Genomic DNA, 15144 nt, shown 5'->3' with positions numbered 1-15144 from the left:
GTGGCAGGAATGGATTTGGACAACACGAGGCTTTTAAAATTCTTTTTAGAATTCCATTTAGTAGGATGTGCTGAAATATAAACTGAGGCATATTAAAGTTTTCGAGAGTTTCTTTGAGGAAACACCAATTCAAATTGGGCAGTGATGAGCATTCCACCGCCAGAAGCCAGGGGCGAGGTGTTTATAGGGAATCAAACAAGGAAGTGATTTGATTGGCTACAGTTTAAGAGATTGCCTAGTCTGGGAAAGTCCTGTTGGCTGTTGGTCATTGGTTTCCTTCCCAACTTGAGGCATTCACAGGAATCCACTCTGCCTTAGGTTTCAGTTTGCTTCCAAAGGCAACACAACTGTCAGAGCCCCCTCAGGCTAACGGTCTCCTTGTTTGAGAACTTTAACAGATGTTTTGTGTATTTCAGTGCAGATTTCTGCTGGTAATGTTATGTAGCACGTGGTTACATATCTTATAATTCATGAATCCAGACAGCTCTCAGTCTCCACATATCTTGGTCCCCGGAGCTTGGAGAAAGGATTCTGATACGCCCCCGTACTCACTAAACATCTTCCTACACATACTAGAACTTATTTTGTCGTGAGATGGATTTGCAGAAATAGAATTGCTGAAGCAAAGGTTATGCTTGTTTCATATTTTAATAAATGCTGTTAGTTTCCCAAACGTTGTCATGATACAATCGGCCATCAGGGTGTGAGAGTGGCTGCTTTCGACCATCCTCAGCACCACTGGGTGTAACACCGTAATCAGAGGACGCTTTGTACTCTGGGTTCTTGTTAGTTATGTGTTGTCTCATCCTAGGGAGTCTCTTTCTGCTGCGACATCACTTCCGCTGAAGGCAAACGCATATGATGTGCCGGGAACCATGGTAGGCACCTGGGCTATACATAGAGGAATGAGATAGGATCGCTCTTGAGCTCATGGTCTGGTGGCGGATCTATAGATGCCTTTAACAGTGAACAAATATTGTACGTGGTCAGAGCTGGAGACCCAGCAAAGGCAGGATCCTGGCCTGGCGGGGAGGATGAGGGGATGGTGCTGAGAAAGACCTCACAGATCTTTGACGGCTGACGAGCAGTTTCAGAGCCTCTAGTGAGAGTGTATTTGGGGCAGCACAAGGCTGGAGTGTAGGCTGCCCTGCTGACGGCAGGGACTGAGATGAATAAGGATGGCGAGGGACCTCGAATGTCCTTCTGAGGAGCTGAGACTTCCTTCTGAACACAGCAAGGCGACAGCACCAGCTTGGCCTCTCAGAAGGCTGCTGGCACAGCACTGGGCTGGGAGGTGGAGACTGGAGCTAAGGCGGTTGCTGTGAAGTAAGGGCACAGTGTGGAGGGTCCCTTTCAGTGAAGATGGGCTGAGAGACCAGTCGGTGGGCTCCAGTGTATCTCAGAAGCATCAGTGTGGGGCTGAAGAGTGGTCTCTGCTTGGCAGACAGTGAGAGAGGGTGCAGAGAACGGGTTCAGCGAGGGGTTTCGCAGAAGGGGGAGAGGGGGGCGGTGAGTTGAAGTTCTTGCAGAGCATCCAGGCAGTGGGGCTTTGCTTCTGCAGCTCAGGAGGGTCCACGGACAGAATGCAGATTTGAGAGTTCTGAGCAGGTAAGGAAAGTCAAACCAACTCAAGTAAAAGTCAAGCTGAGAAAGTCAGCCGGGTGTCAGCCTGAATCCAGGTTGCTAGACTTTTGAGCTAATGGGGACTGGAATCTGTCTGCTTTCCAGAGCTCATGGCCACACTCATCATGCCATTTATATTTGCCTTACTTGTGTTATTTCAGTGAAATGAAACCTAGTATCAGGTTTCAATTCTATGAGGTCATAGGAGGACTTCTGTTTTTCATTTTCAGTATTGGCTCACTGACCAGCGTTTATTTTTTAACCTGAGGGTTACTCAACCCAAGCTGTAGAAGGATAAGTTTCTTGTTTTCCAGGTTAGAGTTGAATAGAACTGCTATTAAATGATCAGCAATTTACTGAAAGGAGGAAGAGGAGAAACCTCTACCACAGAAGCACAAGGGCAGAGTTTCAAAATCTGGAGCCAGCAAAGGTCAGCAGTCATGGGAAAGCGTCTAGGCCATCTTTCCTCGTCCGCTCACTCAGCTCCGGGGGCAGCTGGGCTTGGAGGCAGCAGCTGTTCAAGGGTTAAAATGGCAAGGAAATGAGCACTTTCTAACCCATTTGGCCTTTTAATTTTAGGGCTTATAATAAGCACTTATAATACTTTCTTCATGGAAGAAGTAGAGTGGAATTTCCCTGTGTAAATCCCATAAGCCACCCTAAGTACAAGCAATTTTGGTTTATTCCAGTTTGAGATGTTTTCTGGTAAAAGATGTGTCTCTGGAGGAATGACTCCCAGGGCACCTGTCCTCCCAACCCCCAAAGGCTCAAGATAGGGTCTCATCAGAGCCACTGTGGTCCCCTCTTTAGAGCCCATAGATGTGTGACTTTGCCATGAAGTGTTAAAAGGTCATCAAACTCTAACCATCTGTTTCCACAGACGGGCACATCCCCGCCTGTCAGGGAAATCAAGTCAGACTGCAAGGAAAATATTCTGACATATGAATTGTCAGCTGAGATTGACAGAAAGAACCGTCAATTCATCCTCAGATCTGTGAAGTTTTTTACTTGACAGCCAGACACGTATAAGGTCCAAAACCTGTGATTGGAGAGATGAAAGTTCTGTTTTTTTAAATTTTATTTATTTAATATATTTATTTTTGGCTGCGTTGGGTCTTTGTTGCTGCGCGCAGGCTTTCTCTAGTTGGCGGTGAGTGGAGGCTACTCTTCGTTGTGGTGCGTGGGCTTCTCATTGCAGTGGCTTCTCTTGTTGCGGAGCACGGGCTCTAGGCGCATGACCTTCAGTAGTTGTGGCACGTGGGCTCAGTAGTTGTGGCTCACGGGCTCTAGAGCGCAGGCTCGGTAGTTGTGGCGTATGGGCTTAGTTGCTCCGTGGCATGTGGGATCTTCCCGGACCAGGGCTCGAACCCGTGTCCCCTGCACTGGCAGGCGGATTCTTAACCACTGCACCACCAGGGAAGCCCGAAAGTTCTTTTGAAATGGCTTTTTCTCACAGATATTCAATATTGAAACTTATGAGAATATGTCTATTACCTCTTGTGTGATGATGGTGTCACGGGTTTGTGTGTGTCCAAACTCAACATATTGTATCTATTAAATATGTACAGTTGTTTGTATATCAGTTATACTTCAGTAGAACTGTTTTTAAAAAAAACCGATCAGGAAAGCCAAAACAGCGTCTCCTCCCCTGCCATGTTCCTGCCGGGTGCCCTGAGAGGAAACACCGACAAGCGGGTGGTTCTCCGTCCCGGCTGTGTCCTAGACTCACCTGAGGAACGATTACCAACCCACAGGCAGAGGCGTGTCTTAAAGCTGCCCAGTAATTGGGATGTGAGCCAGGGTTGAGAACCACTGCTTTCCAGAGTGCTCGTCACACAGTGACCGCCTGAAGCTGCAGAGGTTCCTACTGGGCTGCCTCCTTTCCTGTTATACGCCCACATGTGGAGGGTTCTGCTACTTTGTTCAAATGGAGAACTTTCCCATGGCAGGTTTGGGCCCTTAAGGAAAGGCTGGAGAGATGGTCTCCATGTTAGGCCATAATAAGGCTAAAAATAAATAAATATTGAAACACTAAATAATATTTTAAAAGCTTGTTATAGGAAGGTAGAATTGGTGGTGAGTAGTATATTTTTGGATGATAGACTCAATATTGGGAAAGAGATGGCTGTGACGCATTGATATCCATCTGAACGGGAAGAGTGCTTCGGGGGATTAGTGGGAAACCCGAAATGTCATGAAGATCACAGAGACCTAGTTTAAGGAGGGAAGAGGCGGGAATTCCCAGGATGTCAGTATGCTAAGGAAGCAAGCAGCCTACTGGGGTGGGATTTTAACAGCGCACGTGCGAAAGATAAAAAGTGGGCTCATCACCCAGCGCAGGGTGGTAGGGAACCTACGTGAAGGCTTCAGGAGAATCATCTCAAAGAGATTATTAAAGGGGCCTTTTGTGATCATTTGGAACTAATTTGGGTTTGCCTGTTAATGTCCTGTGAGGTTGGGCTCATTTTTTTCGATGGGACTGTGAGACGGGGAGATCTGTGACTTGACAGTGTGCCCGAGTTGCATGAAGACATTTAATAGCAACTCACTCCGTATTTCAGCTGATAAGATAGAAAGTCTGGTCTAAACAAACAGGCCCGTTAGGTAGATTTGTGGCTGGTGTAATAGCTGTACCTATAAAAGTATGATTAGTAAAATACCACCATGGAAGGAAGGTCTTTAATGGAATTGACCATTGGCTCCATCATCACTATTTTATAATTGATTTGAATGAAAATATGGAAGGCATGCTGTAGCAGTCAGATTCTCAGGTTGTAGGGAGAGGGGTATCGCATCCAGCTCTTTCTTTTTAAAAGTTTTTTTAAAATTTTATTTATTTAATTTATTTATTTTTGGCTGCATTGGGTCTTCATTGCTGTGCGCGGGCTCTCTCTAGTTGTGGCGAGCGGGAGCTGCTCTTCGTTGCGATGCGTGAGCTTCTCATCGCGGTGGCTTCTCTTGTTGCGGAGCATGGGCTCTAGGCGTGCGGGCTCAGTAGTTGTGGCTTGCGGGCTCTAGAGCGCAGGTTCAGTAGTTGTGGCACGTGGGCTTAGTTGCTCCACGGCATGTGGGATCTTCCTGGACCAGGGCTCGAACCTGTGTCCCCTGCATTGGCAGGCAGATTCTTAACCACTGCGCCACCAGGGAAGCCCTCCATCTCTTTTCTTTTTCTTTTCCTTTCCTTTCCTTCTTTCTCCCTCTCCCTCCCTCCTTTCCTTCCTTCCTCTTTTTTTTTTGCAGTACGCGGGCCTCTCACTGTTGTGGCCTCTCCCGTTGCGGAGCACAGGCTCCGGACGCGCAGGCTCAGCGGCCATGGTTCACGGGCCCAGCCGCTCCGCAGCATGCGGGATCCTCCCGGACCGGGGCATGAACCCGTGTCCCCCGCATCGGCAGGCGGACTCTCAACCACTGCGCCACCAGGGAAGCCCCTTCCTTCCTCTTTTAAAATTAATATATAATTCAAATACCATAAAATTCAAGCTAGGCAGTGAACTGATCTGTCCGAGATAGCTGATCAGAGGGCATCTGGTGGTGTTTGGGCCATGTGCCTGGGTGCACGTCCCCCCTCTCCTGCTGCAGGGCCCTCCCTTTCTGCCTACACTGCTGGCTGTCTCCTCTCTGACTTGCCATGCAGCTAGGCCAGGACTCTCTATGTGGAGTGATCTCTCATTCTCTTCCATTGATTTTCTTACTCCAGGCAGCCTGTCAAACTTTGGGAAGATCTCGGATTCCAGATTACGGTTCAGGATGTGAAAAGATTCCACTTTCTGTTCAGGCCCAAGCCTCATTCTGCATCTGACCTTACCGTGGGGCTGTCTGTGGCCATTGCCGTGCTAAGTCATCGCCATGTGATCATTGCAGGGAGGAGGAGTAGAATTGGCTGGATGTGTCCGGCACTCCTGGGTCCCAAGAAAGCTTGATTCTTCATTTAAGTGACAGAAAGCTAGGAGTGCCTTGAGTGACAGAATGAGGCTCCCATTCTGACTGGCTAAAATAATGAGCCAGATTCCATACGTTTAAATGTTATGATGGATAACTGTAAGATCCTGTATTTAGATCCCTAAGCCCTGTCCCAGTACAGGATGGGAAGATAGAACTTACTGACTGAGAAAAGCTTGGAAGTTTATTTGACAGTTCATTCTGACTCAGCTGTGTTATGGTTGCTAAAAATGTTAATACTGTCTAAGGCTACAGTCATGAGAGTGAATAGGCATTTTTCCTGAGCATGGGGAACCAAGATTTTACCCGAACTGGGCATGCTTTCCTGGAGGAGAGAAGGTTCTGGAAACATGAGAACCCCTTCTGATGTTGAAGGGCTTGCTCTTGCTGGAACGGCCGTGGGAGGTGTGGGCAGCCTCTGGTGGGGTGGTCAAGAGGGAAGGTGAGTCAAGGATGTGCTGGGGGTGAGTTCCTCCCTACAAGGAAGGAGGGGCAGAGCTCTTCAGGCTCTTAGGGGACACCTGCCAAGGGTGTTGTATGGCTGAGGGACTGGCCAACCTCGGCGCTGCCCCTGAGTTTCACTTCCCTTTTGGAGTTTTCTCTGACCTTGTGGGGCTGTGTTTAGTTTTTTCAAGGAGCCCAGTTTCTCACAGGTTAATTGGAAATCTCTGATAACCTTGAATATACTTCCTGATTCTAACCCAGGAAGGCTTCTTTAAGCACCTGCCTTGTGCTGCGCTCTGTGGGAAAAGGCAGATGACAATAAAAGCAGCGTAAGAAGCAGGTCCAGGTATCAAGATCCATACGGCATATAATTGAGGAGACCAGACCAACCACCAAACTAAGAAACTGGGGATTGGACAGGAAAAAAAAATGTCCTGGCTGATACATAGAAGGGAGAGAGAGCATGGTCCGCTGAGACTTAACCCAGCAGATGCGGGAAGGATTGGCCTCGTGCATGAGATGGGGTTGATGGGAATTTACTTAGAACCCTGAAGTTTTCTTGTTTCAGCCGTGCCCCGTTCTTTTACGCCAAAAAAAAAAAAACAAAAAAATTCCATCCCCCATAAACTCCATCTCTAGGCTTCCACCCTGAAGACTCGACTTGTATTTTAGTTGCTTTACTAAATGCTGAGTTGATTTTCCATGAATCAGTTTAAATATAAATTACCATTTTACGCCACATGAAAAAATGTACTTACCAACAGTTGGCCATTTTTTTTAAAGAGAGTTTGTAACTTTATTAACATTGGACACTCCCTGACTTGATGTGCTGTCTTTCTCTATTCCTGAGATTTATGTTACTCGAAGGCTACGAATGGGTGTGTCTGGTGGGCAGACCGCTCCCCTCCTGGGCAGTGCTGAGATGGCATGTGCTTACTTCTTAGGCTCTGCAAACTGCCAAAGGGGCCATCCTGTTATATTTGCATTTAATCGCTGCCACGACAAACCTCTAACTTGTGGCAGATATACTTCTAGACATAGGCATCGTCAGAACCACATCACCTTTCATATCCTGGGGGGAAAGGCTGCACACCCTGATTTTACCTGTGTGATGTACCCAGTTACAAATTCACACCTGCTCAGAGTGGGCCGTTCGTTTTCTTACCTTATCAGAAATGTGTGTTTGGATCCTGGGATACGGTGGAGAATACTTGCTTAACAGGAAGCAACTCCAAGGGCCCATTTCTGCGAATGCACATGCTCTTTTCACTCTTCTAAAGCAGACGTGTGTGTTTCAGACTCCTAGACCTATAATTAGATATGTCTGGGAATAGATTTAGTGGTTAAAAGCAATGTCCTTTCTACTGAAAGTTTGAGGGTCTGGCACACAGAGTAGAATGAGAAGGAAAATTCAGTTCTGTTGTCTCCATCCCGATTTGTTCTGCATGCAGCACAGTGAAGGTCACGGGCTTAGTCAGTCGTCAGCTGTCCTTTGGAACACCAGTGCCGTCTCAAGGCTTGGGCACTGGGAGCAATAGACCTGGTGTGTTGGATGATGACTTATTTAGTAGCTAGACTGCCTGCTAATGTTGGCTACTTTTGACTGAGCTCAGCGTTATACTTAACATTCTTTTCGTAATTACAGCTGTTTGGAATGTCAGCAGGCGTGTGCTTAGGGCCCCAATTTACCAACAGGTTCATTGGAAGAAAGCAGCAGAGAGAAGGGGGGTGACAGTGTCACCCCACAGGTAACTGCGTGCCCCTTCGAGTGGTTGGCACTCCCCAGCATCCACATCGGGGGCCAGGCCAGGACTGCACATGAGCCACAAGTGTGCTTGGAGTGCATGGGTCTTCAGCTAAACAAGAGAGCGTACAGGACACTCTGTTTTGAGAAAAGAAAGCAGATAACCAGTTGACAATGCACATTTCTGCTGGTGTTCCAAATTTGGATCCTGAAAAGTGAGAGGTAGAGCACTTAGATGTTGAATCTTGCCTGCAGGAAGTAATTTGAATTAGGAACTCAAAATCAATATACTTTCTTAAAAAAATGTTTTTTTTTTTTATTGAAGTGTAGTTGATTTACAATGTGTGAGTTTCAGCAAAGTGATTCAGTTATACATATACATATTCTTTTTCATATTCCTTTCCATTGTGGTTTATTACAGGGTATTGAATATAGTTCCCTGTGCTATATGGTAGGACTTTGTTGTTTACATTTTGTACATAGTACTGTGGATCTGCTAACCCCAAACTCCTATTGTATCCCTCCCTCACTCCCTTTCCCCTTCGGTAACCATAAGTTTGTCTTCTGTGTCTGTGAGTCTGTTTCTGTTTCATAAGTAAGTTCATCTGTGTCATATTTTAGATTCCACATATAAGTGATATCATATGATTTTTGTCTTTCTTTGTCTGACTTACTTCACTTAGTATGATAATCTCTAGTTCCTTCCGTGTCACTGCAAATGGCATTATTTCATTCTTTCTTATGGCTGAGTGTATTCCATTGTATAAAAATCAACATACTTATAATCTTCGTTCTTAGGCTGAGGTGCGTGCGTGTGTGTGTGTGTGTGTGTGTGTGTGTGTAATTCGAGACAGGAGGGTCTACATATGTTTAAAAGCTTGTGGAGATCCTTGTGTTGTGTGCTTCTAACATGGGAACTAGTGTGCTGCAGGGGCTTAGGTTTCAAAGTAGCAAATGTTTCCTTATGAATATAACTCGGAAGGGACGTGTTTTAACAAATTAGGGTCCCACCCTTATGGCCTCATTTAGCCTTCTTTACCTCTTTAAAGGTCCCATCTTTAAATACAGTCACACTGAGGGTAAGGGCTTCAACACAGGCATTTTGAGGAGACACAGTTCAGTCATAACAACATCCCTCTGCATCACCAGTGTCTCCCATCACCTCCCAAAGCTTCTGAGCATGGTCTACAGAGTTTCCCACATACAAAAACGAAAAGAAAACCTCACTAAATTTTTATCCCTTTATCTGCTTTCCTGTTTTATACCAAATTCACAGTTGCCAGGCTGGAATGGACTCCAGGTGCCCTTCAGCCCTCACTGTACCCAGAGCTGGGCAGCTCTAATCATAGTCAGGGTCAAGCTACTCTCTGGGAAACATCTGGGTAGTAAAAGTGGTAGAACAATGGGAGAGAAATTGTTCTGAGTTGGGAAGATCACAGTCTCTCTGCTCCTAAGCTGCAGATGTCTGCCATCTGCGTTCTCCATCCCCTGCAGCCACCTCCCGCCCGCATTCAGAGCTGTTGATAGTAGGCAGATGAGTGGGGGCATTCCCACTGGAGAGGGAACGAGAGTTGCATCTTCTAGAATTTGATCACTGCAGGTCATCTAGTAGAATTAGGAGTAAAAATGCAATAGCCGTCTGACCCAGTGTCACCCAGGTAGAGGTCATGGGGGACCAGAAAGAACCCTTAGCCCAGCACCATTGACAGCAGGAAGTGATCTGCTAGTCAGGGCACTTGGACCTGCAGCTGCCCAGAACCTACCAGGAGGATGAAAGAAGCCCATCTAGATACAACAGAAATTTGAGCCTGTCCGCTTTTGATCTGGGGCCTCCACAACAGTAGCTTTGAAGGAATATGTATATCTGTGTGGATGTATGTGTGACCAAAACATAGGTTTCACAGAACACTTCTTTTGTGGGATGCCCTCTGATTTTTAAAAAAATGATCTTTACCTTTGTAAAATACGTGTCACAGCCCAATAACTTGATTTCATAATTATATTGTGACTAATGGGTCACGATAGTTGAAAACACTGTTCTGTTGTATAATATTGTGGGAACTTTGGTAGTTCTTCCCAAATCAACACCCTACTTTTACCTGATGTCACATCTTACTAAGTTAGTTCTGTCTTTAGATTACGTTATCATCTACTAATTGTAGAGAGTTCTTGGCATGGAATGGGGTAGGCGATCTGGCCAATATGCAGTTCCAAGTTAAAGCAAGAACCCCTTCATGCATTTTTTTTTTTTTTTTTTCCTTGCGTTATGCGGGCCTCTCACTGTTGTGGCCTCTCCCATTTGCGGAGCACAGGCTCCGGACGCGCAGGCTCAGCGGCCATGGCCCACGGGCCCAGCCGCTCCGCGGCATGTGGGATCTTCCCGAAACGGGGCACGAACCCGCGTCTCCTGCATCGGCAGGCGGACTCTCAAGCACTGCGCCACCAGGGAAGCCCTCTTCATGCATTATTAAAGAGTGGTTGCTGGGGCTTCCCTGGTTGCGCAGTGGTTGAGAGTCCACCTGCCGATGCAGGGGACACGGGGTCGTGCCCCGGTCCGGGAAGATCCCACATGCCGCGGAGCGGCTGGGCCCGTGAGCCATGGCCGCTGAGCCTGCGCGTCCGGAGCCTGTGCTCCGCAACGGGAGAGGCCACAACAGTGAGAGGCCCGCGTACCGCAAAAAAAAAAAAAAAAAAAAGGTGATTGCTGAATTTCTGTCTGTGGCTTCATCCCAAGGACCTCCTGCCATTTACCTAGGGATTCTATGCTTCCTTCACATTGTCTGTTACCACGGTCTTGCCGAATTTCCACCTTACCCTCTTGTTTCTTCTGGGCTTGGTTTGCTTTCTGGGAAACTTTAAATTCTGCCACATTAAACATCACCTTCCCCTCTACACCGTCTCACCCTCTTTCACTTTCTTAGACATCCCTCCACTGCCCTTCTTAGTCCTATCCAGTTGGTTTATTCGCATGAGCTAAATGGTGGTGGAGTCTTACACGGTCACTGTTCATGAGCACAGTCACGACACACCCTCGTGGTGATGTCCACAGCAGCTTGTTAAGCAGAGCCCTGGAAGAATAGGAATATCAAGTGGGATCTGAGAAAGTGGCCCTTTGGTGACAGAAGACTCATTGTCACTGAAGAGGCAGTGTCTATGCAAAATGCCTTCCTGAAATACTGGCCAAATCCTTTCTTGGCTTCAGTGACCTGGGCTGAGAGGAGGCATGACATCCCTAGCGCCTTGTTTTCTGAGCTTATTTCAAACATGGGGTTGATAATGTTTACCTTGTGTGTTAAATAAGACAGTTGTGAAGCACTGACCTGCCATGTAGAATGTAGGATGTGACCAAAGCCTATAACCTTTGTTCTCATTTGTATGAGTTCTCCATTGCTGAGTAATAAATCACTACAGACTAAGCAGAATGAAGCCACATGTATTTATTATCTTACAATTTCTATAGATAACAAGTCTGGGCACAGCATTGTTGGGTCCCTTGCTCCAGGTATCACAGAGCTGAAACCAAGTGGTGGCTGGGTTGTGCCCTCTTCTGGAGCTTAGGGTCCTCTTGTAAATTCATTCAGGTTGATGGCAGAATTCCTGTCCTTGAGGTTGTAGGACTGAAGTCCTGGTTTCGTTGCTGACTGGCTGGGGGTTGCACCCAACTCTTGGAGATCACCCTTAGTCCTAGCTCTCTTCTTCAAGCCAGCAGGAGAGCCCCCGGTCTGCTACAGCCGTCTTACGCAACATACCACCTTATGTAATGTTCCGTAATCATGGGAGTGGCCGTCCCATCATATTCACAGGACCCTCCACACTTAAGATCACGCAGGCCATGTACCCTGGGGGGGGGGGGCAGGAATCTGGGGCCCTCTTTGAATTCTCTCTACCATATTATCACATTTATCGTGAATCCAACATAGTTGCTAAGGACGCTTGTCTTTGCAAGTTCATGATTGGAAACAGTCCCATCTCCTTTTGTTTACAATTAATTGTCTGAACTCCCCATAAGCTAAAAGGGAGAAGTCCATATATCCCTTGAGCGCTCCCCCGCTCCCTCTACACACATGCACACGCGCCCGCACACACCAGGGAGTTACTGTGGACAGTGCTGTACATGGTGTTAGCAGATGATGCTGTTCATGCACTGCTGGTGCAGCCCTGGCCTAGACTCCCTGGCTGCCCTACACCGGGCATTTCAGTTTGTCTTTCAGTCTGTGCTTAGCCTTCCTCTCCACAGTGCAGCTGGAGAGCCAGCAGACCAGCCTCCCTGGAGCCAGCTCTCCTCTCGCAGCACTGAGGCCCTTGCGCTGGCCCACGTCATAGCCAGGCTGGATCTCTGAGTGGTCAGATGTCACCCTCTCAGTGAGTCATCCCCGACACCTGGTCTTAAATTGTATCATCCACCACTCCCTCCCCCGAGCTATTGATTGATCCGCCAGCTTCTGCTTTATTTTTCACCGTAGTGGAACTTACTGCCATCTAACCCAGTTCACGTTTTTCTGGCTTGTTGTTTGTCTCCCTCTTCTAGAAAGAAAGCTCCTCCATGGCAGGGACTTCTGTCTGGGTTTTCATTGCTCCACCCCCAGGACCCAGCACAGGCCGAGTTCAGAGTGGCATTTCAGTGACTTTTTGTTAGATGCATGGGTTGTGGGAACCAGTAGCGTTTTTAAGCGCACATTTCAGTGCTCTGCTAGATCTTGGCTGGTTAAGTCAAGTTAAGCAGATTAGCTTGTGTTACCAGCTTTTTGGAGCATCTCGTCAAAATCATGAGATGTTCATGGACTGTGGGAGGAATGGGCGGGAAACTTCTGATCATGTGGAGAAGTATGTGTGTGTGTGTGTGTGTGTGTGTGTCTGTGTGTGTGTGTGTGTCTGTGTGTGTGTGATGGCAGTGGTTCAGTGGGGGTCTCTCAGCTCAATTTGTCCTTGAAATGATAGAGGATTTAGCAGAGATTGGGTGCTGGGTGTTTAAAGAGCTAAAGCCGTAGGAGCCAAAGAAGGAAAAGCAGCGCTGGAGCTCAGGTGTGCTGAGTTCCATTGTAACTCATAACTCTCCATCTTAACTAATGTTTTTGTTTGTTTTTTGCGGTACGCGGGCCTCTCACTGTTGTGATCTCTTGCGTTGCAGAGCACAGGCTCCGGACGCACAGGCTCAGTGGCCATGGCTCACGGGCCCAGCCGCTCCGCGGCATGTGGGATCTTCCCGGACCGGGGCACGAACCCATGTCCCCTGCATCAGCAGGCGGACTCTCAACTGCTGTGCCACCAGGGGAGCCCTTAACTAATGTTTTATAGGGAGCTATTTTCTACATATTTTTCTACATAAAACAAGTCAATTTGTACTGGAATTACCTACAAATTCAGTGTCCAAGGTCTTGGATCAAATTGTGCATTTCTCCCAACTACTTTTTTGTTTTTAAAAGAAGAAAATTGCCAGGAACCTAGATCACAATTCTGTGATCATTTAATATGATTGAGAAACAGCCTTGCCCACCCTTGCACACACCCAGTCCACTGCCACTTGGACTGAAATTGCTTTAGTGAAAGTGTCTCTGTGAAAACCAAAGTGCAGACATTTTCACAGCTCCTCTCTTTTCATAAAGAAGGCGGGGCTGGGGAAGAGTGGGAATATTGAAGGAGGCCAAAATAACCGCTTGGAGCCTGGACCCTGCTCTGGACCTGTCCTCGGAGGGTGAGGGCCTTTCTCAGGGATCTTCTGGGGGAGGAAGGGTGCTGAGTGCTGTGATTGTCAGCATCGCGGTGGCAGGACAGGTGTGAGGAGCCATGGCCCTTGTCAGCACTTCACACGAGGATGCTGGCCTTCAGACTTAAAACAGCACTGTAAGGAGGTCCTGCCCACCATCCCTTTTGCTTGTGGGGAAACTGAGGCTCACAGCGGTTGAATAACTTGCGAGAAGTCCTGCAGCTGGTAAGTGGCAAGACCAGGACTAAACCACCTGACTTGGCTGACTTCGTAACCTCTGCCCTTAACCTCGCTGGCCTTGTCGGTACAGATACCCATCTTCTGACGGGGGTCAGCGCTGAGCAGGGTCTACAGCGCTCTGACGCTCCCCTCTTGTTTCATGCAGGTGTTTGGTCATCCAGTTACAGGACCTCCCCAGAAGGAAACCACTGTGATTCTGCCCACAGGATATGTAGCAGACAGGTGCTTTGCATGACACTGTCCCTCTCAGCGCCTTCCGTTTGGGCCACCCGTTTGGACTACCACAGCTCTGCTAGTTTCCTAAAATGCAGTGGTGGCAGTTCTGTCCTTTGCACTGAAGTCTGCCTGGACCTCCTGACTGGTCTGGCCCTTCTTCCGCAGGATGCTGACGGCCTGTGCCCTCTCTCCCGCAGATGCCGCCCTTACGAGGACTGCTGTGGCTCCAGGTGCTGTGTGCGGGCCCTTTCCATACAGAGGCTGTGGTATTTTTGGTAGGTCACGACTCTTCCTGGTCTCAGATGCTCTCCCTGCCCTCCCCCAGGACTGCCCGGTCAGTTTGTCACAGCCAAGGTGACATCACCTCCCCCTGAGGATGTGGTCTCTGGGTGGCCTCAAGAAAGCAGGTACGTTGGGGCTGGCTTCATGTCAAGCACTTCTGCTCACAGAGTCTGGAGAAAGCTCGTCCCCATTTCCACAGACTTGTGGCTCGGAAAGAAGACTTATTCTTTTGGAAGCTGACTGTACAGCAGCCTGGTCCTTCAGCGGCTCCTCCACCGATTTGTGAAATGCAGCTGAGGCCAGTTGTGTTGATCAGAGAATCAGCACATCTCGTTATAAAGTTTCCACTGCCTGGAAATCTTCCGTATTCACATCGTGTCCGCTGAGTCCTGACTTTCCAGACAGACAGCCTGCATCCTTGCCCATCTTCCAGCTCTACTGGGGGAAGTTGGAAGAGCTGTCTGGAGTCTGTAAGATTGGACCTCGGGAGAGAATGAGGGAGTAAAGCTGACAGAGTCCTAAAAGGATAGGATGCAGAGTTCCCACTAAGGAGAGGAACCTCCCGTGAGTTGCCACCCTCAGAGGATGCCTGTTTGGAGGTTTGTCTGAAGATTCATTTGACTCTGTAGATAAGAGATAGGCTTCAGATGACAGAGATGGCAGAGTATGTGTGGGAAAGGATTTGCCTAAAACCAAAAGAGCATTTCCTGTGCCTGCCACGCTCTCCTCTGCACCACTGCAGAGGTACAGTCTTTGAGGCAAACCCCGTGAAGGATCAGGACCCAGCCTTAAGGTTTAACCATCTTCATGGGTTTCAGATTCTGACATTCCTGACGTCTAAAGACTTTAGGGCCTTTCCTGAGCATGTGGCAGCAGACACTTGAATTTTTGGTGAGATTTTGCCTTTGCCTCCTGACAGCTGTTCCTGATGTTTGATTAGGGAATCAGCAGG

At 47.9% G+C, this 15144-nt stretch overlaps 1 protein-coding gene across 1 annotated transcript in view; it reads left to right on the top strand.

Annotated features, from left to right (window-relative positions):
- Positions 1–15144, top strand: part of VOPP1 (VOPP1 WW domain binding protein) — a 71391-nt gene that overhangs the window by 34006 nt on the left and 22241 nt on the right. Inside the window, exon 3 of the mRNA XM_007463692.1 lies at positions 14108–14185. Within this exon, the coding sequence (XP_007463754.1) occupies positions 14108–14185 (78 nt within the window). The remainder of the gene's footprint in view (positions 1–14107; positions 14186–15144) is intronic.

The sequence above is a fragment of the Lipotes vexillifer genome, unplaced genomic scaffold, assembly GCF_000442215.2.
Source record: "Lipotes vexillifer unplaced genomic scaffold, Lipotes_vexillifer_v1.1 scaffold759, whole genome shotgun sequence".
NCBI lineage: Eukaryota > Metazoa > Chordata > Mammalia > Artiodactyla > Lipotidae > Lipotes > Lipotes vexillifer.
Note: the sequence above shows the minus strand (reverse complement) of the source record. Positions and strands in the feature narration are given on the sequence as shown.